The sequence below is a fragment of the Nicotiana sylvestris genome, chromosome 3 (genome assembly GCF_000393655.2).
Source record: "Nicotiana sylvestris chromosome 3, ASM39365v2, whole genome shotgun sequence".
Lineage (NCBI taxonomy): Eukaryota > Viridiplantae > Streptophyta > Magnoliopsida > Solanales > Solanaceae > Nicotiana > Nicotiana sylvestris.
Genome location: NC_091059.1, coordinates 179,988,334 through 180,009,033, shown reverse-complemented (window position 1 = coordinate 180,009,033; position 20,700 = coordinate 179,988,334). Strand labels below are relative to the sequence as shown.

General features: G+C 35.9%; 1 protein-coding gene across 1 annotated transcript; it reads right to left on the bottom strand.

Annotated features, from left to right (window-relative positions):
* Nucleotides 1-16,453: 16,453 nt before the first annotated feature.
* On the bottom strand, nt 16,454-17,221 carry LOC138886946 (NAC transcription factor 29-like). Its single transcript, XM_070168631.1, has one exon. It carries the CDS (start codon nt 17,219-17,221, stop codon nt 16,454-16,456), a length of 768 nt encoding a protein of 255 aa, XP_070024732.1.
* Nucleotides 17,222-20,700: the final 3,479 nt, after the last annotated feature.

Here is a 20,700-nt window from a genome sequence, read left to right as displayed (position 1 = left end):
ATAGTAAACAGCGCAGATACATAATTTGACAGGAATTAAATACTGTATACGTTAGAGAATTTGTATTGATTATAATGATTATGTAACGTAGCATTCAATGTTTTTAATTATTCATAATAGCCTTATTATGATTTCGGAAAAACGCACATCTTCAAGATACATATAAAAGGGAGGTATCTGATCAATTGTAGGGACAAGAGATATTATCGGAATATACTTTAATTTACTTGTTTTTTCTCCTGATTACACTCTAATTACCCCAAATTACTTTCCTTTGCATATTTTTTTGATTATCAGTAAATCATGTTCTTCTAAAGTCTAGCTTTGACTGAAATTCTATTTTTTGGTTAAATAAACTCTACCTAGAAGACTGGAGATCCTAAGATCTAGGTTCGAGGTGATCAAAGAAAGTCATTAGTGATGGTTCAACATTTTCAAATAAAATATTGGTCCATTATCATGATGCAGACAATGTTCAGTACCAAGGATAAAGCGTTAGGACTTTTTAATGTTTTCTAAGTTTGATACGGGGTATATCAAATAGTGTATCTACAGGATAACACATTTAGGAATCACCTATATAAGTGTGAAGTGTAAGCCGCTTCAAGGAAAATGTTGTAAGGCCAGTTCTCTACGCACTTATGAACCCAAGCGGTGTTCATGGCTGAAATGAACACAACAATGAGAACCAAAGACGGTTAAGGGTTGATTGTGTGACATATGACTGTCTAGGTATATACCAAAGTTCGATGGTTCAAAATATCAAATCTACCGATTGATAGAGTATACTCGACATATGTTCACTACGTAAAGTTCAAAGGGAAACCTACTTATCCAGCGGTTAATCCCTGCTTGCGAATCACACACAGTTTTTCATGCATATTTATTTCGGATAGTCATTCCTCATTCATGTGGGGGATTGTTGGGTTTTGTTATTAATAACAAAAGAGGTATGAATGGAAAGTGGTGGGAAAAGAAATGGAGGGAAGTGAAATTTTGAATTAGCTCATTTTACTAATGCACTTTGTTCCTCATTGGAAGAAGGAAAGAAAATCTTTGTGTATATATATAGAAGCTCATCTCCTAGCTCTTAAATAGTTAAGAAGAAGTGGTGCCTCGCGTCGTCGTCGTCACTCGCTCGGCTCGGCTTCGGCTTCGGCTTCGGATTTGGTCAATTGATATGATTGATTAATAATTTTTTGGACCAAATTTATTTCCTTACTTTTTGCGTTGGAAGATCGCGGAATCATTTTCGCGCATTGGAAGATCGCGGAATTATTTCGCGACCAACAATGGAAATGTTCCATTCAATAGCTAAAGAGACACCTTATCATTGAACATGCACCTTTGCACCTGTTGGGACTCAACTTTGCTGGCTATAAATAGAGAGGCTTAGCCTCATTTTCCACCACCGGAAAAATCTGAAATCACTCCCCTCAAACTTCTACATTCTGCATTGTTTTCCAAAAACCACAACGTAAGCATTTTGTGTGATTTGCTCTGCCATTTGAGTTTGCCGAAATTCTGTAATTTGAAGTGTTGCTATCACAGAATAGTTATTCCGTTCAATCCTAGGAGGAATTAATCCATAATCTTGGCCATTGTGAGGGGATTAAATTTCTTAAGGAAACACAAGAAACTTGTGGGCCCGAAATTTTTTCTGGTTTCGTTTTTTAAACTAACATTTCTGGTTTTGTGGTTTTTGAATACATAGTTCTAACAAAAACTTCTAAAGGAGAAATGATCAAAATAGTCCTTAATATATTGGGGTTACTTTATTTTGGTCCTTATAATATATCCCCTTTGATATATGATCCTTTCACATGCTTGGTTTATCTAACAGAATTTTTGAAGTGAGAAAAGAAATTTAAGGACAATATTATACGTACACCTCTTTTATAAGAATTGGAAAAGCTAGTAAATTTACCCCAACGTAAACTAGAGAAAAGGAAAACGTGTCTTTTGTCATTGGACTAGCTGTAAATTTCAGAATTTAACATCATCCATATATGTATATATACGCTTCTTGAAACACCCTTTTCTTGGAATTAACTTTGACTCAATGTATATTTTCACCTTATTTATTATTACTATTAATTAGTCGTGCATGATAAAGTTTGGTGCAAAAATTGGGTGCAGGTTAGCTTTTAGCGTTCCATATGTTAATGGTATTGTTACACTAGTATAACTTAAATCCTTCTATATATTAATGATATTATTACAGAGTGCTAAATTGCTCATGCAACCTTTATTATTGACTGTTTGATGTTTTGATTTGAAATGATTTTATGTTGTTGTATGGTTGTTTAGCGGTAAACTAAACAATTCTTATAAATGCAGGTAAGTGGAAAGAAGAAGAAAAAATAACAAAATAAAAATTCCTCACAATAAAACATAAAAGTAAAATGGGCAAAATACAAAATTGGCCAATATATATATATATACACACACACATATGCACTCAAAAAAAAAAAAAAAATTGTCGGCAATTATTTGTAGGAATGGCTAAAAATATACATTTTTAAGTAAAATTGTGCTATAAATGATTCTATTAACATTACGAGTACACTAATGATATATTCATGATATCTTCGTTATAGACTTTTTTATTTGTTAAGCCTACAAACTTTAAGACAATTCTGAAGTTAAAGCCCGCACTCGCTGCTCTAAGGTACTCTTGCTCTCTTATAAGTCTTCTATATCAATCTGTGCACTCTCAAATTGTTCCTTCCAATTGATTGCTTTCACCTGAGAGTCACATGCTATCTTCTCCAAAGGGGAGATTCTTTTCATCATTTCTGTGCCAATAAGGTTGGCCTGAAAAGGGGAAAAGGAAGTAAGAATCCTCAAAGATAGTCGAATTATAAAGCAAAAAAGGAAGAGAAGGAAAGTACCTTCAAAGTAGCATGTACGATATCATTCATTAAAGTCAGGGAACTATGACTCTCCAACTTGGCTTTTTCAATTGGGCCGATTAAAGGCTCCAACCATGCATCTGTCTGACATGACTTTCTCAAAAGGCAGCACTCGGCAGGAACTTCAATAGTTACCCGCCTCATAGTGGCACTTCTACTTGAAGAGCCCTCTTCTATATGATGAACGATATGAGGGGGAATAGTCAAAGGAGGAGCCGCAAAAGAGGTGAAAGCAGTAGAAGAAGGAACGGAAATAGCTGGGGCCGGTAAGGAAGGAACCACAAGCACGGGAGTTGGAAAAGAAGATAAGGGTACTTCGTCTAAAACAGGTCCTACATCTTCATAGCCAAATCCTATAATGAAAATTTGGTCAATAGACTCACGAGTATCATGGGGAGTGACGTCATCATCAGGAATTGTTATTGGAGTTTCAACAGGATCGGTAAGAGAAACCGACATTTCAGCTTCGTCATCAAAGACGATACGTCTCCTAACTCGAGGCCTTGTCACCAGGGAGCCCTCATCTCCCTCTTCTTAAGAGTCTTCCTCTTCTGCAGCTTTCCTTTTTGCAAAAGAAGAACTCAAAACTATTTCCCAGGCTCTTTCTAGAGAGATACGGGTTCCTGAAGGAGTACGGGTTCCCGAGGAAACACGAGAAGCTGCAACTGTTTCAGCACTAACTCCTCGAATAGCAAATCCTGACGAAAAGAAGGATAGAAATTAGAGAAATAAAAGAGAATATAGACACGAAAGGCACAAAATATAAATTCTTACCATGAGTCTTTGCCTTCCAACTAAAACGGTTAAAAAGTATTTTCCAAGACCTACCATCCATCGGTGCGATCTTCAGCAATTTATCTACCCAACCACGGAAATTGGGAACATCCCCCACAACTCACATGGTAGCTAAAACACAACAAAAGCAAAATTAGAGAAATTGGAAAACTTGAAGGAATAAGGTACGAGAAGGTTAAAAGACTTACGTGCAAAATTTCACATCTCAGTGAAGGAAACATTATCCTCACCCACTAAACCAATAGTGGGGGCAGCAACAAATCGGGCATATCAACCGCGGTCTTTGTCATCTTCGAGACTCACCAAAACCCTCTTACTCCTGGCTACTAGTGTAAAAGCACCATTGCAAAAAAGCCTAGGTGAGTAAAGATGAATCAAGTGGGGGAAAGTAAAAGGAACTTCGGCTTTAGTGGCTAAATTCCTTAAACAGGCAACAACCCTCCATATGATCGGACCAATTTGGCCAAAACAGACGTTGAAGAAATGGCAAAATTCGAGAATGACTGGGGCAATCGCTGGTTTGAACCCTAAAGTAAAAGGGTATGTGTAAACAAAAGAAAACCTAGTTAAATAAGAAGTTATTCTCTGATTCGGATTAGGGATAATAATGGGAAATTTGTTAGTCCAATGACAGTCCTTATGAACCACAAGAGTCAAAACTTCTGTAATTTGAGTGGGGTAAGTATCGACACGATCTAAAGCGAAAATCTGGTTTCTAAGAGATTCCCTATCGTGGTAAAAAGATAATTCTGTAGAGACTATCTCTTCTACTCAAGGCTCGTGTAATGGTTCAGAAGGTTCTTTACTCCTAGAAGAAGATTTGTGAGATAGGGAACCTCTGGTTCTGGAAGAAGGACCAGAACTAGAAGAAGGCATAGACGAACTACCTCGAGTAGATCCTAAGCTACGAAGCCTACCTGCCCTTCTATGCTTAACATGGGCATTGGGGGAAAGAATCAAAAATGGAGACTTCTCGAGAGTGAGGGTTTGGTGAAGACATAGTGAAGAGGAATGATGTAAAGAAGAAGTAAACAGAGAATTGAGAAATTAAGTGTTCAATAAAACTTTATGAGTTAAAAGACAAGGGAAGAAGTTATATTTATATTGATAATCGACCGCCAAAGGTAAAAGTGCAGTGAAGGAAGGATCACAATTATGATAACTGGCACTTCTTAAATAGTGGAACCGTAAAAACCTTGAAAGAGACTGCAAAAACTGCAGAACCAATGAAAAATTGACGTGTACGGAATATTAAATGGAAGTGACAATTGAAGCGTCAATTTTGTCATAGCATTAATGGTGATAAAAATTCTCGTTTTAATGAAATTCACTTCCCAAATATTCAACTGATGAATAAATGGAAAGTGGGGGGACTATCTGTATTGGGAAAAAATTACATTTATAAAGATGACATATTGAGACACGTGGACTGGTCAAAGAGTCAGAGAATTACAATTAGTCAAGAGGCACGAGCAGCAATAGAAACGAGCAAGGACAAAGGAAGAGGCACGGGTGGCCATACCTGTTTAAGTCATTTATATCCAAGAATCAAAAGGAATGGATCTGATCATAGTAAACAGCGCAGATACATAATTTGACAGGAATTAAATACTGGATACGTTAGAGAATTTGTATTGAATATAATGATTATGTAACGTACCATTCAATGTTTTTAATTATTCATAATGGCCTCATTATGATTTCGGGAAAACGCATATCTTCAAGATACATATAAAAGGGAGGTATCTGATCAATTGTAGGGACAAGAGATATTATCGGAATATACTTTAATTTACTTGTTTTTTCTCCTGATTACACTCTAATTACCCCAAATTACTTTCCTTTGCATATTTTTTTGATTATCAGTAACCCATGTTCTTCTAAATTCTAGCTTTGACTGAAATTCTATTTTTTGGTTAAATAAACTCTACCTAGAAGACTGGAGATCCTAAGATCTAGGTTCGAGGTGATCAAAGAAAGTCATTAGTGACGGTTCAACATTTTCAAATAAAATATTGGTCCATTATCATGATGCAGACAATGTTCAGTACCAAGGATAAAGCGTTAGGACTTTTTAATGTTTTCTAAGTTTGATACGGGGTATATCAAATAGTGTATCTACAGGATAACACGTTTAGGAATCACCTATATAAGTGTGAAGTGTAAGCCGCTTCAAGGAGAATGTTGTAAGGCCAGTTCTCTACGCATTTATGAACCCAAGCGGTGTTCATGGCTGAAATGAACACAACAATGAGAACCAAAGACGGTTAAGGGTTGATTGTGTGACATATGACTGTCTAGGTATACACCAAAGTTCGATGGTTCAAAATATCAAATCTACCGATTGATAGAGTATACTCGACATATGTTCACTACGGAAAGTTCAAAGGGAAACCTACTTATCCAGCGGTTAATCCCTGCTTGCGAATCACACACAGTTTTTCATGCATATTTGTTTCGGATAGCCATTCCCTATTCATGTGGGGGATTGTTGGGTTTTGTTATTAATAATAAAAGAGGTATGAATGGAAAGTGGTGGGAAAAGAAATGGAGGGAAGTGAAATTTTGAATTAGCTCATTTTACTAATGCACTTTGTTCCTCATTGGAAGAAGGAAAGAAAATCTTTGTGTATATATATAGAAGCTCATCTCCTAGCTCTTACACAGTTAAGAGGAAGTGGTGCCTCGCGTCGTCGTCGTCACTCGCTCGGCTCGGCTTCGGCTTCGGCTTCGGATTTGGTCAATTGATATGATTGATTAATAATTTTTTGGACCAAATTTATTTCCTTACTTTTTGCGTTGGAAGATCGCGGAATCATTTTCGCGCATTGGAAGATCGCGGAATTATTTCGCGACCAACAACGGAAATGTTCCATTCAATAGCTAAAGAGACACCTTATCATTGAACATGCACCATTGCACCTGTTGGGACTCAACTTTGCTGGCTATAAATAGAGAGGCTTAGCCTCATTTTCCACCACCAGAAAAATCTGAAATCACTCCCCTCAAACTTCTACATTCTGCATTGTTTTCCAAAAACCACAACGTAAGCATTTTGTGTGATTTGCTCTGCCATTTGAGTTTGCCGAAATTCTGTGATTTGAAGTGCTGCTATCACAGAATAGTTATTCCGTTCAATCCTAGGAGGAATTAATCCGTAACCTTGGCCATTGTGAGGGGATTAAATTTCTTAAGGAAACACAAGAAACTTGTGGGCCCGAAATTTTTTCTGGTTTCGTTTTTTAAACTAACATTTCTGGTTTTGTGGTTTTTGAATACAGAGTTCTAACAAAAACTTCTAAAGGAGAAATGATCAAAATAGTCCTTAATATATTGGGGTTACTTTATTTTGGTCCTTATAATATATCCCCTTTGATATATGATCCTTTCACATGCTTGGTTTATCTAACAGAATTTTTGAAGTGAGAAAAGAAATTTAAGGACAATATTATACGTACACCTCTTTTATAAGAATTGGAAAAGCTAGTAAATTTACCCCAACGTAAACTAGAGAAAAGGAAAACGTGTCTTTTGTCATTGGACTAGCTGTAAATTTCAGAATTTAACATCATCCATATATGTATATATACGCTTCTTGAAACACCCTTTTCTTGGAATTAACTTTGACTCAATGTATATTTTCACCTTATTTATTATTACTACTAATTAGTCGTGCATGATAAAGTTTGGTGCAAAAATTGGGCGCAGGTTAGCTTTTAGCGTTAGATATATATAACTTAAATCCTTCCATATGTTAATGGTATTGTTACACTAGTATAACTTAAATCCTTCTATATATTAATGATATTATTACAGTAGTGCTAAATTGCTCATGCAACCTTTATTATTGACTGTTTGATGTTTTGATTTGAAATGATTTTATGTTGTTGTATGGTTGTTTAGCGGTAAACTAAACAATTCTTATAAATGCAGGTAAGTGGAAAGAAGAAGAAAAAATAACAAAATAAAAATTCCTCACAATAAAACATAAAAGTAAAATGGGCAAAATACAAAATTGGCCAATATATATATATACACACACACATATGCACTCAAAAAAAAAAAAAATTGTCGGCTATTATTTATAGGAATGGCTAAAAATATACATTTTCAAGTAAAATTGTGCTATAAATGATTCTATTAACATTATGAGTACACTAATGATATATTCATGATATCTTCATTATAGACTTTTTTATTTGTTAAGCCTACAAACTTAAAGACAGAAATACTGCATATATAATAAAATATGAAAGTATGTCTGAGTTCTATACTATGTTATATTGTGGTCACAAACGTTGAATATTTCTCTTTTGATAAAACATTACTACTATACACGCATCTTCTTTTGTGTTATTCTTTTTTTTTTAATTGAAGCCATCACCTTCAGGCTACAGCCTTTGGTGTGGGGGTTAGGCAAGACCCCTACCATATCTATATATAAACAAAAAGGTACAAAATAAAGGGGGACATGGGCCTTACTTCTATAACTAATTGAAAGAAAGGAAAGCCTAAATTCTTTTGTGTTAATCAAATGTTTATTACTACTATACAATTTTTGAAAAGTCAACTTTGGATCCGCCCGGTCCAAATCCGGGTCCAATTTCATGCTGTATCCTTTACCTTGGTGACTAATTAAACCAGCATAAGGAGGTTTAGTATTTCATTTTGGATAACCAAAGTGATGCAAGTGTCGAGCAGCTACAAGACCATCCCTGCCATTGTTATCAGGACCACATATAACAAGCACACGAGTATAGACCTAGAGTGATACTTTCACAAATACTGCTCAGCTTACAAAATTAAACTCAAGCAAGAATATTGCTTTCATAAAAGTAGTCATTCAACTCAACTTAAAACTAACATAACACAAGAAGTAAATACCAAGCCCATCAAATACATTAATTATACTCGATTAACTCTCTCTCTCTCTCTCTCAACAACTCAACGGTAACATTTCTCCCGCGAGTAAACCACACGCTCCTCCCCATGGACCCGTCGGACGGCGCCATTCCGGTGCGTCTGGATGGGAAAAATACTTCTACCACACATGCAAAGCAAACCAATGAAGCAATTGAAGGCAAACATCTTATGCAACCACAATCACAAATTTCTGAAATTCATCTACGAGCGCTGACTGCCAAGATCGAGATTCGTGCTTACAACACATACCACACACAATGGTATGCTGGAAATCGTGTTCAAAGCATCAAATTACTATGGAATCATGGCTTCCGAATGCAAATCCACCCTGGTTGACAGATTTCTTAAGCATCAGCCCCAAATAGATCGAATTAGGTCTAAATTTAAGGAATTGATTTCTCTAAAAGGATCGACCAAAATTGGAGTGTATGATAACTTCAATGTTTTTCTAGATTTCACTAATGATGAAGATTTCTCTACGATTTGGTTCAAACGAGTCATAGAGATTGAGGGACAACAGATGTGGCTTCAAAAGTGGTCACCGGAAGAGGACCTCCCAATTGCACTTGTATGGGTACTCCTTCTTGGCCTTCCTTTCCATATGCATACATGGCAGTATGTCAAACAAGTGGTTAGTGTTGTGGGTACTCCGCTCGAAATGGATTTAGCAACTAGAGGCAGAACCAGGCCAAGTGTGGCTAAGGTTAGAGTTGAAATTGACTTGTCAAAACCACAACCAGAATCTATGTATATGGGACAACTATATGACAATGCCCTCAAAAAGGATTTGTACAAAAACTCGAGTATGAAGGAATTCCTAAGTACTGTAAATACTGCAGAAAACTGGGACACAATTTGCTAAATTGTCGGGCCATTGAAAGAAAGAAAGATGCAGAGAAAAAAGAGGCTGAGATCAAGAGAAATAAATAAGCTATTGAAGCAGAACTTACCTCACTCAATGAGAATGGAAATGCCTAGGGAACTATGGAAGGGAGCAACTTCAAAGGGACAGAGCAAAAGCCAATTCTTGTTCAAACCAAGGAGGCTATCAGACAAACTGAAGAGAAGGAAAAAAGTCAACATAATGAAAATCTTCAAAGCAATATGGCCATCCAACACAAAAAGAAGATGGAGGAATTTAATGATATTAAAGCTAGAACCTCTAAGAAAAGGAAGAAAATCAGCAAAAAAGGCTCCCCCAAAAGAAATCCAATGTGACATTTAAGCATATGTGGTGTCAAATCAGTGGCAGCAAAAAGATTAAGAAAGGCAGGTTGAACAAGCCATTCGACAACAACAATAGCAAGGAAAGAATGCTGAAGACAGTAATGTTTGTGTGAACCATGATATAGGAAACAAGGAGGATAACAGTGAAAACGACACTAACAATGACTCCAATGAGTGTTGTAACTTCAATCAAGCAAACATGAACTATGAGGGGTCAGAACAGATGGTGCAAGAATCTACCAACATTCAAAGAAATATGGATCATGAAAAAGGACAAGCTCAATACAACCTAACTAAATATATTACAACAAATGAGGGATCAGTTAGCATACCTTCAGAGATCAAAGAAATGCCAGGAATTAATATGGTGGTTCAACTTGAGCTAGAATCTGTGCAAACATCGATAAATAAACTTCAAACTACGAAAGAAGCTGATCAACATATAGAGGTTAACTCTCCTAATGAGGTCACATTGAGGATTTCTAAGGATCAAATACAAAGTGCCCAAAGCAATCAAGAAGATAATGAAGGATTCTCTCTGGTCAAAAAGGGTAAGAACATAAACAAAAAGATGGGAAAAAATATAAAAAATAAGTTGTACTCTTCCAATGTGGAAGGGAGTACAAACTTATTTCTCTCGACTTCATAATTAATTCCATCTTTTGGAATATTAGAAGTGTGAAATCAAAAAAAGCCATTCTCATGCTTAAAAAACTCATTAACATGTATAAAGTGGAGCTTGTAGTTATTTTTGAACCTTTTGTTAACATAAACAAGATTGACAAGTACATGAAATTCTTGGGCTTTCAACACTGTGTGCCCAACACGAATGGTCATATTTGGTTTCTTTGATCGGGAAACTACCAAACTAGTGTGATTGATAATAATGATCAGCAGCTTACCATCAAGATGCACTACAATCCTCCAAATTATGATTTATACCTCACAATAGTATATGCTAAATGTGTTGTCAATGAAAGGAGAGAGCTTTGGAGCACTTTGGAAGATATTCACACACATATCGAAGGTCCTTGGTGCATTGGGGTGACTTCAATGTCATATTGGATCCAGATGAGAAAAAAGGGGGCAATACTCACAAAATGCACAAAAGTTTTGAGTTTGTAGCTGTATGGATAATTGCGAGGTTGTGGATTTGGGGTTTGTAGGCCCTAAATTCATGTGGTGCAACAACTGGAAAGCTAGGAAAAGGATTTGGAAGAGACTCTATTGAGTCTTTGTTAATGATCCATGAACCCAATTATTCCAGATTAACATGGCCAAACACCTTGCTAGGACCGGCTCAGATCATAGGCCACTCCTCATCAAATGTCAGAAGTAACTTCAAGCTGGAATCAAATACTTAAAATTTATGGATTTTTGGGCAGAGCAACCATCATTCATGAACTTGGTAGAAGAGTTTGTAGCACACAAGTTCCTGAAAATCCCATTTGGAGGCTTCAACAGAAATTAAAACTCCTTAATAAGGAACTCACTCGATGGTCGAAAGAGGTGGTTGGGAATGTTTTTGAACAGGTCAACATATAGGAAGCAAAAATGGTAAACCTGGAAGAGATTGACACCCTTAATAAAACTGATCAATACAGAGAAGAGCTCGAGAAAGGGAAAGCAAAATATATCAAGTGGCTGGGCATGCAAGATACTATCCTCAGACAGAAAGCTCAACAAAATGGTTTGAAGAAGGGGAAAGTAACACCAAATACTTCCATAGCTTAATTAGAAATAGAAGTTGTAGGCTCCAACTTTACACAATCAAGAATCACAATGGCTCCTGCATCCAAGGTGATGATAATATCTCTAAGGTGGTTGTGCATCACTTTAAGCACCTCTTTAACCTGCAACATCAATTCCGAGATCATGATATGGTCAACTGTATTCTAATATGTATCACTAAGGAAGATAATGACCTACTCAATGCTATTCCAGATGAGGAAGAAATTTAAAATGTCGTGTTTAGTATGAGTGCTTCAAGTGCAGCTGGGCCGGATGGATTTAATGACACCTTCTATCAAAAGTGTTGATATATCATCAAGTATGATATAATAGACTTTTTGCATAACTTTTTCAATGCCAAAGGCATGACCAAATTCTATACTTATAAATGACTATTTCTCATTCCCAAAGTCAATTCCCCAACCAATTTCTCTGAGTTCAGGCCAATTAGTTTGAGCAACTTCACCAGCAAAATTATTTCTAAGATTCTATCTAGAAGGCTGAACCCTATGCTAGAGAAACTAATATCCGATAATCAAAGTGGATTTATCAAGTGTAGGATGATTACTGATAATATGCAATTAGCACAAGAAATTATTCACAATATAATGTAGAACAACAATGGGGGTAATGTGGTTATCAAACTGGATGTGGCTAAAGCCTACGATAGAATGTCTTGGAATTTCCTAATGGTCGTCATGAGAAAATTTGGTTTCGTAGAAGCTTGGATTGATATCATTTGGAGATTGGTAAGCGGTGTGTGGTACTCTGTCATAATTAATGGTTCTAGAAAAGGCTTCTTCACATCATCGCAAGGTCTCAAACAAGGCAACCGACTATCTCCTTCCCTGTTCATTATTGGCACTGAGGTACTTTCCAGGTCCTTAAACAATCTTGTTATCCATAACAACTTCACCCCATTTCCATGGACCATTGAGGCCCTATCATTACACACCTTTCTTATGCTGATGACATAATGATATTCACTGGAGGAGACAAGAATTCAATCAAACTCATTAAGAGTCGAATAAGAAAATATGAAAAAGTATCAGGCCAAAAAGTGAATAACGACAAGAGTTTCTTTGTTATTGCTCTGAATACCTCTGCTAGTAGAATTAATAAAATCGGAAGAGCTTTTGGATATATAGACAAGTCCTTTCTTTTCAACTATCTCGGATGTCCAATATACAATGGCAGTAAGAAAATTAGCTTATTTGATGGCATGCTAGCCAAAATTATGAAAAGGCTCAATAGTTGGCAGGGGAAGATGCTTTCCTATGGGGGAAAGATAACCTTAATCAAACATGTCCTTTAATCCCTCCCTACTCACATATTATCTGCTATGACACACCTAAAGGCATCATCAAGCTTATGGAAAAATATTTCAATAATTTTTTCTGGGGGTCTTCTGAAAGAAAGAACAACAACCACTGGTTCGCCTAGAGTAATCTATGCCTACCTAAGGATGAGGGTAGAATGGGGTCAAGAGAATGGAAGATATCACAAAGACTCTCAATCTGCAAAGATGGTGGAGATTCACGACACAACCATCTCTTTTGGCCATTTTCCTTAAAGCTAAATATTGAAAAAGGGCTCACTTGGTTACCAAAGTTCCTACTCCCTCTGACTCTCACATTTGGAGAGATTTGATGAAGGCAAGGATCAAAGCAAAGCCAAATATTATTTGGAAAATTGAAGCACTGGTGGGATAACTGGACGGGCAAAGGTGCATTGGCCAAGGTAGTTCATGGACCTGGTAAATCTCCCAAGCTTCTTGTTAACAACTTCATCCTTGAAGGAGCCTGGGACACCGACAAATTAGCAAACACTATTCCACCTCACCTGTTGGATTATGTTACTAAGGTCGATATTGGTAATAGAAATCTCAATGACTTCCCAATATGGAATATAGTTGAAAATGGTCATTTCAATAATAACTCGGCTTGGCAATTAGTGAGAATTGAAAAATAGAAAAGTAACTTCATTAGTAAGGTTTGGCACAAGTCCATATATACCTTTTAAAATCTCCTTCCTATCGTGGAGGTTAATTAAAAGGCGATTACCTTTTGATATTATTGGTAAATTTGGCACTAACATTGTTTCTAGATGTTCTTGTTGTTCTTTGCCGCGGGTTGAAACTTTGGAACATGTGTTCAATGGAAGCTATGCAGCAAAAATCACATGGAATACAATTGGCAATCAATTGGGAATAAAGCATCAAATAGAGCAGGTGTTGGGCACCTTCAAAAGGTGGTGGGAAACAAGCTCCAAAAACAAGGTCCATAACTTGATCTCACAAATAGCTCCAATAACAATATGTTGGGAGCTATGGAAACAGTGGACATCGTGCAAATATGGTAATCAGAAGAAGTTCCAACTCAACATGATGGTGCATCAAGTAATCTGGAATATCAAAGGATCCATCTCGAAACTCATACCAACTTGGGACAACCACCACCCTTGGCCAGCTCTCTATCAAAGAATCGAAAGGCTGAAACCAATTCCAAGCTGGAGTGAAGTTTTGTGGTCGACACCAAATTAGGGAAGTATCAAAGTTAATATCGATGGTTGCAACATCAGAGAAAATAACAAAGCTAGTATATGAGGCAACGTAAGAAATAGCAACGACGATCTAATTATGGCATTCTCGATGACAGTTCAGTGTGATAACAACAATACTGCAGAAGCTCTTACTGATAAGTTTGGAATGAAATGGTGCAGTCTACACACTAATTTTATTCTCGAACTCGACTCTATGGTGATTGCAAACATTCTGATAAATATGGATACCAACAATCTGAAATCAAACAAGTGATTGATAGAATGCTGCATATTATACAACAGGCCAACGTAAGGGTAAAGCATTGCTACAGAGAATGTAATCAGGTTGCAGATTGTCTTGCGAAATTGGCTTCTACCTCGGGTAACAATATGACTATCAACTCATATCAACAACTACCTAGATGCGCTAAAGGCTACTTCCTTTTGGATAAGTGGCAAATGGCCAGTATCAGAACCAAATACGACAAAGCTAAGTTTTTAGTTAGTTAAAGATGTAATCTTAGCTACCCAGAGAAGCTAAGTATATATCTCCTTCTGTTTCTGTTTTAGGATGATGGAATCACCAAGTTGTATTGTCTGAGATAAGGCCTAGTCCCCCTCACTGATCCTTTTTGGTGAATACAACTGCGCCCAGTATTGCAACTGGGTAATTACATAAAAAAAAACAAGAAGTAAATACCAATAACACAGCACATTAGAAAAACAACGTCATTCATAATCAACGCATTTGGTGGCATGAGATTTTTAATTATATGTGGTCATTTTTTAAATAAAAAAAACTACTTTGAGATTTTGAAAGGAAGAAATTGGCTCCGTTAGTCACTAATGGCATTTCCAGCCGTTTGGTTAACGGAGAACAAGCCGATTTTAAAACATAGGGTGTAAATGCTCTAAATCGCAAACATTAGGGCTATCTATGGCCCTGCCGTTTACTAAATTCTGCAAACTATGCAAACACGACACTTCTGCTAACTCACTGAACCAACCTCTAAAGAACGATTGCAAATATAGCCGGAATATATCGAGAGTCGCTTAAACTTGGTAGCATATTTCATTTAGATATTCAAATTAAGGCTCATTTCAATTGAGCACCTAAACACATTATAAAGTGTTTCTATTAGACACTTGTGTCTCAAACTTTGGAAAAGCTTTTGTGCGCGCGTGTTCTCAAGCGCCCGTCACGTAGATTTGTTAATCACTTAAAATATGCCATCTCCTGTAATTATACACATCGAATATAAGCATATACTATAACAAACAAAAATTAGACTGGTCAGTTAAGAAAGAACCCAATCAATTAAAAACAAACTCCTACTCTGTTTACCAAAATTAAAGGCTCCGGATCCCCCGCTAAAAATAAAAACCAAGAACCATTTTCCTAATATCTTCCCAATGAGTGTCTAATAGAAATACTTTATCATGTGTTCAGGCGCTCATCTTGAACATCGTTAGTCCAAGTGTGTAAATGGAAATAGTATGCCGCCAATTGCCATGATTGAAAGAACGCGCCCCAAATCTTTTGTTAGCAAATATTATTTGTATGGCAATATTCATAACCAAAATCATGGTTAAGACGTGGTTAATTAATTAAGCATAAGCCATTGATATTAGTATGGGACATCATCATCCATCCATGTTATAAGAACTTGGGAGAAATATTAATGGAGACAATATAGGAAATGAAGATAATCAGATTACACTATATTCTGAATCTACCTAGAGAAAATTTAAAATAGACTGCTTTTACTTGTAAACAATTCGCGACTATGGTTCAAACTGGTTTACTTTAGTGGTGTTTAACAACAAGCTTAATACAATTAAGTTGACAAGAAAGACATCTGTTGCAATCAAAACAACAAAAGATAATTTTGTTTAGTGAAACCAACAACAATACAAGAATAATATGGGCAGTAATTTGTTCTTTAGCTAGCCACTAGAGGATGGATTTGATCGAAACAAAAATTGTGAAAGATGAAGTAGTTAAATAAATTTTATAAGCATGAATGATGATAAAGAATTACTGCCTGATTTCAGTTGTATATATATATATGAATACAAGGAAAGATCTGGCAATAGCAAATTTCTCTTTCGAAGTTTATTCCAATGAGAAACTGTTACCTAGTAGTACTAAGAAATAGTAGTAAGTTTCTGTTGCTTTCCTCGATGTTATAAAGTTAGAAACTAAATATGTCAAAGCTTCTCTATTTTCTGTAAACTCCATCTAGTACTTCATCCAATTATATAAATTGACTGCTGCGTGTCTCTCCTCCCTCGTTCTACTTCCCCTTCATTACTCGTGCTCACCAGATTATATCTCCAAAGTCGTCAATACGTATGAGCAGATCATCAGCCCAATTAGTCTCCTGTTGGTAGTAGGAGCAGTCATTATTATTATTATTCTGTTCGTTCATCTTCTGAGTCTCGTCCATAACTTGATGTTCAGCTGCTTGACAAGTTGTTGCTGGTTGTAGTATTGTTGTGCCGTAAACTTCATCAGGTCCATGCAACATAGCTTCGATTACTTTTGGAACATCTTGCTCCTCCATAGTTACCCCATGATTTTTCTCAGCTCTTATATTCTTCTTGATTCGACACACTACAATATCCTCTTTAGGAATATTGTTTTCTTTGAAGAAATCATCCCCGACGGAATATTCTTTCATCAGCCAAATTTTATTATGCTCTCTTTCTTTACTACTAGTTTGAAACTTGAAACATCTTCTAAACCCAACCACAGTTCCCTTACCATTCTTGATAGGAAAAATACCGGTTTGGCCTTTCCATGTCCCGTTGGCGCAATTTCGACGAACCCTTGTATGTTCGCTCTTCTGCTTCTTCAACCGAGTAAAAATATAGCGAACCTTCTCTTCTTCGGGATGATCAGAAGCTCCAAATATCTCCCATGGTGGTTGGTCTCCATAGATATCGGCAAGTTGGAAATTAGGGCATTCACTCGGCAAAAGCTCGCCCTTTAGGAACCTTTTCAGAAAGTTGATCAACTCTGCTTCAGTAGGGTGAAACCGAACACCCATGATACACCCACTGCGTGCAGCTGGTACAATCGACATGGTATATATGGCCGTCTCTTTTTCTTGCTTATAGAGAAACACAAGACTGAGACAATAGTAATTTCCGCAATTCGCAAAGAGAAGAACTTCTGTTCTCTCAAGTAAGAAGACGAGAACTATATGGAAGAAAACCCTATAATGGCGGAAGCTTATTGACGTGAATGCTATAATATAATTATGGACTATTTATAGATATTTATTCAGGTTATTTCCAACAGAGAAAATTTAGGAGGAAACAAATTTTTAGGAGAGAAAAGAAGTGTTGATTTCTGCGGAAGGTTAAGCTTGGGACTCAAGTTAGTTTTTTCCTAATCTTTATATACAATGCTTATTTTTATCACAATTGAACTAATTAACAGTTGTGAACAGGTGAAAATTAACTGAAAATATAGTTTCCTGTTTTTCTGTTATACTAGTTTCCTGTTTGGTCTAGAACCCTAAATCTAAAAGATTTTTTGAAATCGGCTGTTTAAGTTTAACAGAAGAAAAGAAATTAATGGGAAATTTACGTACTTCCCTCTTTTTGATCATTTACAAGTTTTTACTTTAACTATATTCAACTAATGTGTTAAATAGGAAATTTCTGAATTAACAATTTCTTTTACAAGAAATGGAAAAGCTAGTTAATTTGCCCCAACGTAAACTAGAGAAATGGAGCTGTAAATTTCAGAATTTAACATCATCCATACGCTTCTTGAACACCCTTTTCTTGGAATTAACTTGACTCAATATGCATTTTCACCTTATTTACTAGTGCATTTTCACATTATTTATTATTACTACTTAATTATGCTTGATAAAGCTTGATATAAATATTGGGTGCGAGTAAACTTTTACCATCAGATGCATGTAACTTAAATTCTTCTATATATTAATGGTATTATTACACTAATATAACTTAAATCCTTCTATATATAACAATACTAGTTCTTGGACACGTGTGTTGCACGTGTATCTCATGCTAATTAGTATGAATATTTTAAAGCAAAGTGGATATTCTTAGAATTAGCGTGCAATGAGTTAAATAAATTTAAAATAAGAAAAATGTAAGCTCAAAACTAATTAATGGTGAGCCTACTATGCTTCAACACCACATACTTTATACATCAATATAAGCAACATCGACTGTGGTTGCAAGTGCAACCTGTCTTAAACTTTGTGCTTTATGTTTAAGAAACTGTAGCCTCCTCTTTTTCATAGTCGCGTACATGCCAAGAAGTTGTCGAATGAAAGTAGTATTTTGTAGAAGCTATAGAGAAATTCGATCAACATTTGTCTTCCTTAGGATCGCTAAAAAATCAACATAATTTTATTGTGTACAACTGCATAGAAATAAGTAATAGTTAATTGTGATAGAGATACATAATAATTATTGAAATCAATAAATTTGATTTATATTTATAAATCATAATTGCACGTACATGTACCCTTTGTCCGATTCAAATTATGAGCCCTTTCATCTATGAATTTGAAAGAAGAATATAAGTTGAACTGCATAAATACAATTGTATGTAATTTTAACATGCCAATTGCATAACAAATGTTGAAAGTTTGATGTTTTTTTTGTGTAGATTAGAGAATGATTCACACAAATTAATTTTCGATGAGGATTTATATATTGTCTCGTAAGTTTTCAAGTAAAAATTTTCATATTAAAGAAAATATAAAAGATGATAAAATTTATGAATAAAATATGTAACAACAACACGAAAGTAGGAACTACAAATGTTTTGTGTGTTCTCAAGTTTGCCACCATAGAAACTTATCGTACACCTTTATAGAGTATAACTAAGAATGTTAAAAAAGCTATAATGAAAAAATAATAATTCTTAGTTTTGCACTAAGTACTATAGTGATTAATTAGCTATGATCCAAAAGTACTTAAGCGAAGTCTACCATTGCGACAGAAGCTAATTAAATATAACATAACAATAATAGTACTAAATAATTTGCAACAAACATTACCAGTAGTCAATTAGCTCTAATCCAAAAAAGACCTAAGCGAAGTCTACAATTGCATCATAATTTATTTGAACATAACATGACAATATAAAAGTCTTCTACGGTCCTAAAGATTCTCCATATTAACTTATCATGCTCCAGACTATCAAGAGGATTTTCACATTAGTACTCTGTTTAACTTTAGAACTTTTCAAGAAAATCACATAATCAAGAATAATAGGTTGCTAACTATGATCCGAAAATGACTAAAAAGAAATCAATATTTACACCATAAAATAATTAAAACGTATATACCTATTGCAGATATTGGTGAGTGAAGACACTCTTTTGCCAAAAAAAACAAATCTTGCAGAAAGAATACAAAAAGGATAATGGGACAAAAATACCTTATTGTGCACTTATATAATGTGTGGTGAAGAATGTGAAAAGATTGTGAAAAGAAGTTACTAATGTTGAATATGAAAGATACCAACAACAATTAACTAAGGTAATTTACATTGACATAAATAAAGAATATAAAAAGGAGGTTACCATGGACTGATAGGTAGTGACAGACTAAACCTCAACAGATAAACAAAATTAAACTGTGTAGTAAAGTAGACATGCTTTCCATTCAAGTATTCATCTCAAGCAGTAAAGTAAATGCAAATATGAGATGTGAAGTATAAAGCTCAGCAAATCTCTACGTGCCAATGCACATAATGCATGAAAATGTACTACATACCTCCACTCTCAAGTGATCAACCACTCGGTGCTGTATATGACTATCCGGCCTAGGGAAGATCCATCCCGGAATATATACACATCACTGACAACAGTCACTCAGTACCAAGGAAAGCCATTTCAGCCCTATGGAGAAGATCCATCTCCAGGTATAAATACTTCAGATAAGATCCATGTCCAGGGAAGATCCATCCCTCAAAATATCAACTGCGCTCACTGAGGTGTGTTACAGACTCCGGAGGGGCTCCTACAACCCAAGCGCTATCATAATCATCAACATAACCACTACAACGTACAACCCGATCCCATAACTGTCACTCATAATCAGGCTCTCGGCCTCACTCAGTCATCACTCTCCAGTCTCACACACAGGGGCTTACAATTCCATGAAACTAGCCCGAAACAATGATATGATGTGCCAAATAATAACAACTGAGACATGATATGATATGCATGAATAAGACTGAGGACAGAATATCAATGAATCTAATGAGATGACAGCAAGAAATGACTACTAGAGTCTCAACAATATCGGCGCGAAGCCCTAACATGATATCAGCATGATTACATCTCATTTACTTAATCACATGATAGAAACACAGGTATCAGCAAGAAAGAGGCACTAAGCAGTGCCATAGAATGAACTAGGCCACAATTTTAACGGTGCACGCCCGCACGTCCGTCACTTGGTATGTGCGTCACCTCAACACTAACCATATAATACATAGTTCAGGGTTTTGAACCCTAAGAAACAAGTTTGGAAGCGTTACTTACCTCAAACCAAAACAAATCGT